Source organism: Stegastes partitus, unplaced genomic scaffold (genome assembly GCF_000690725.1).
Source record: "Stegastes partitus isolate 25-593 unplaced genomic scaffold, Stegastes_partitus-1.0.2 Scaffold1192, whole genome shotgun sequence".
In the NCBI taxonomy this organism is placed as follows: domain Eukaryota; kingdom Metazoa; phylum Chordata; class Actinopteri; family Pomacentridae; genus Stegastes; species Stegastes partitus.
This window is the reverse complement of record NW_007578923.1, coordinates 205,505-209,387: the sequence shown is the minus strand read 5'-3', so window position 1 is coordinate 209,387 and position 3,883 is coordinate 205,505. Positions and strand designations below refer to the sequence as shown.

The 3,883-nt window shown below is 43.3% G+C and overlaps 1 protein-coding gene across 1 annotated transcript in view; it reads right to left on the bottom strand.

Annotated features, from left to right (window-relative positions):
- Positions 1-3,883, bottom strand: part of LOC103368688 (echinoderm microtubule-associated protein-like 6) — a 79,945-nt gene that overhangs the window by 45,981 nt on the left and 30,081 nt on the right. Inside the window, exons 3-5 of the mRNA XM_008297129.1 lie at positions 1,391-1,489; positions 1,247-1,315; positions 432-617 (exon numbers count right to left, since the gene is read on the bottom strand). Coding sequence (XP_008295351.1) covers positions 432-617; positions 1,247-1,315; positions 1,391-1,489 — 354 coding nt within the window. The remainder of the gene's footprint in view (positions 1-431; positions 618-1,246; positions 1,316-1,390; positions 1,490-3,883) is intronic.

Below are 3,883 nucleotides of genomic sequence, written 5' to 3'. Positions count from 1 at the left end.
GTTTAGACCAGGGTTTAGACCAGGGTTTAGACCAGGGTTTAGACCAGCAGGGTTGCTTCTAAATGCTAAAGTCAGGTTTGCAAAATATTCTTGTTTCATGCTCGTCTGCTGGGTTAGCGTCATTTATGCTAACTCCTTCTCTAGTCTGTCCTTTACAAACATCAGAACCATGGGTTGGGTCGGGCCAAGCCGAACCACGTTGACTAGCTTTAGAGGAAAATGGGGTCAAAGTTTCGTGTTGCTAGAAACCATCCTGGTTGCAGGAGGAGTCATTACGTGGACGTCATCCTGGATAAAAACGTCTTAACGTCTAGCTGTGGTTGTTCTGTTTCCACGGAGCTGCAGGACTTTATGTTGCAGTGAGTGAAGATGAGAAGAAAACCAAAAGGCCCAGAACCTCCATGAAGGACTCTGTGGTGTTCTGGACTCACCCCGTGGGCCGACTGAACCGTTCGTATCAGGTTGAGGCCCTTCCAGACGTAGATGTCTCCGTTGAGCGCGCCCGAGTACGTGACGTCGTCTTTGGCCGACGCGATGCACAGGATGGTCTGCAGGTCGCCCGTCTTGCCGAAGATGCCTCGCTTCGGCGTGAGAGCGTTTCCACACAGAGACCAGAACTACAGAGAAGACACACAGAGGTGATCAGAAAGCAAGGACCGAAGATGTTTCTGTTCTGGTTTCATACGATGAACACGTTTTTAGAGAGTTTCTCCTCGCTGTAAATTTCAAAGCTTCAGGACTCGTCTGATGTTTTCATTCATTAAACCATAAATTTACCTTCAACCCTCAAATAGATGATTAGTTTTCTTCTTATATGTGCACAAATCACTTCTGTTTATTCTTTTTTTTTATTACAGTTGCATTGAATAAACGATTAAATGCTGTCCAGGGGGGTTGCAGATTAATTTATCATGAACTCAGCTCTCTGGAGGCGGAGTCTGTCCACTCTGGGCCACCGTAGAAACACATGAAGGACAACCTGCTTCCTCTGGAAACATTAACGTCTCGTTCTAACCTCACACATGTTCAGGTGATTATACACAAACTAAAAGCATAGTTCTGAGCACTGTATTTTATTTCTGCCTAGTTCTACACCTGGCCCGTTGACACAGGTGTTCTGTGGGAGGAGCTTCTTCTTGTCATTCAGCGTTTGGGTGAAAATGGAGGATTGGTTTGTGTCTCGTCTCCTGTTTGGGATCAACACAGCGACAGAAAGAAGCCCCGACGAGTGTGTTCTGATCTTTACCTTGATGTGTTTGACTCCGCAGCTCACCAGCCGGTTCTGCTGAAACGGGTCCCAGCAGATGTCGAAGATCTGCAGGACAGGACGCAGGTTAACCAAGACAAACGGCTTCATTACTGCACACAGAGGGACAGCGAGCAGCCTCACCCTGTCCGAGTGTCCGGTGGCCGTGGCCAGGACCTTCCCTCGTTTCCACTCCCAGATGCAGACGGTGTTCTTGGCGTCCAGGCCGACCGACGCCAAGCGCTGCAGAGACAGAGACGGGTGCTGATCCGAAATGACAAAGACTCACCATGAAGCTGGATTTCATGAGTGGTTTCTGCTGTCAGGTGTGAATTAGTGATGTTTTCATGGATTCATCAAACTGAACTAAGGTGTGAATTAAATGTAAAATCAGTTAAACTTTATAAACTCAGACGTGACTCATGAGAGGCTGCGTTGGCACGGCAACGCTTTAAAGCTGAATGTCTCTCTGTCAAAGCCGACGAGACAAAGGAGCTTTAGGTTAGAGGTAAATCTGAAGGCCGAGCTCTGAGCGGATCAGACGGTTCCTCTGAGGCAGCAGCAGCAGGAATCGGATCTCAAAGAGCTGCAGGTTCAGAATAATTCTGGGTTCTGACTCCGGCTCGGCTTCGTCATAACTCAGCTGCAGCCCAACGCCGCGCGCTTGATTTATTATTAAGCTGGATTTATGATTGTTTTATTGATTCCGTGTTTATTTTGATTTAGCCTCTGGTCGGGACCGGCCGGCGGCACAAAGCGGCGACTCAGCAGGAATCACTTCACGACTCAGCAGGATTGTTGTGCATTAGTTTGTAACCGAGGAGGAACCGGCCTCGGACCGAACGGAGAGAAAACTGAACTCTGAAGTGGGTTTTTTGGCAGTTTTGTCTGTTTGTGGGCTTTGAATCTGCTGATGACGTCATACAGGTGGTAATGGGAGGAGGTCGGGCTGATGGACGGGTCGACTAAACACTTTGTTTGTTTTGTCCTTTAATGTCGATATTTGTGTGAACAGAAACACCAACAAGCTGTTTGCCAAAAGAACTTCTCTAGTATATAATTAATGACTTCACACAAACGAGCACATTTGCTTCATTAATTATTAATGAGCCAATCAAAGCGGTCCATTTAATCTGATCCATTGATCATGTTTAAATCAATAATTTGTGTTTAATCATGTAAATATTGTTGAAATATCATCTGAAAGACTTAAAGGGGGATCAGCAGCGTAGAAAGAGATTCAAGAGGAAAAATTCATGGTTTAAAGATTTGGTTTAAATGGTTTTCAAATTTTCGTATTTAGACGAAGCTTTTAAGGTAAAAACAACATTTTGTCGGTGACACAATAATGTTGCATCAATTTAATTATGTGTGTTTTAAACTCAAGTTTCTGCATTAGTTGATTTAAAACTAAACTCAAGTTAACTTAATTAAAACGACTTGAGGATGTGATTTATCTTCAGCTTGAGTCTCCTCCTCGATCTGAACACATCTGGACAACTTCAGACACTTCAAACTGATCATTAAACACACATTGTTGGGGTCAAACTTTGTTTTTTAAGGAGTGAAACTGAGAATAAACAAGAAATAAAGTCCTGACTTCATGTTCTGATATTAAAATCAACTAATAGCTCATCCTGTTCACAGAAGATTCATCTGAAGGTGTTTTGAAAGAACAGATTTCTGGAGATTAAAAAAAAAAAAAAGAAAATTACAAAAATAAGATTTTAATTTAGAATAAAAATGAACAAAATTTTTAAAAAAAACAGCAATGTGTTTTAAAGCATCACTTTTCTTCCTGATAAGAGTTAAAAATTCATGTAAAATAAATATTTTGCTTGAAAAAAGTTCTGTAAGATTTTTTTTTTGTCCGTTTTTAATGTTTTTAATAATATTTAATAGGATGAGGCAGAACTTTATTCATCCTGAAGTCAATCCCTGTGTTGGATTTTAGAGAATTAAAGCAGCTCCTGATAGAAAAGCAATGAGACGTATTCATGACTTCTAAATCTAAATAATAAACTTTAAAGCTGGAATAAAGCAGTAAGAACCTGCAATAATTGTAGGCAGAACAGTAAGATTACACACGATCACGAAATGTTGCACAAGGAGTTGAAATACTGCACCTAGAGAATGAAATATCACATTTCAGACGCAGCCTTTCAGTGTTTTTGAGCTCTTTAAAGGAGGAAACAACAACAGACTGAGTCCTAAAAGCTGACGAGATGTGTTTCTACCCTGATTATAGTCTGATCCTCGTCTGACAGATGAACCGTGACTCAGGAGGTTTAAGGCGACCAGCCACCAGGTTGATTCAGACGCTGACAGACGAGCCGACGCTAACGCCGCCGAGGAGGCTCCAGTCGGAGGGTTTCTGAGGTGAAGCTGCAGTTCAAAGGAAGCACCGACCTGCTTCTGACACTCGACTCATTTACTCTGAGTGCAGAACACTCAGCATATTGAGGAGTGACGACACGCCGAGCTGAGTTCTGTTCAGGATTTATCCTCAACCTGCCAGAAGACGGCGGCTGTCAGACGGGATGCTGCCGGTAAGAGTCTGAGATGAAACGTAAATCAGCCGTCAGGAGGCTGAAAGGTGGAGACACATGACCAGGACGCTCTGACATCTGATCAGCA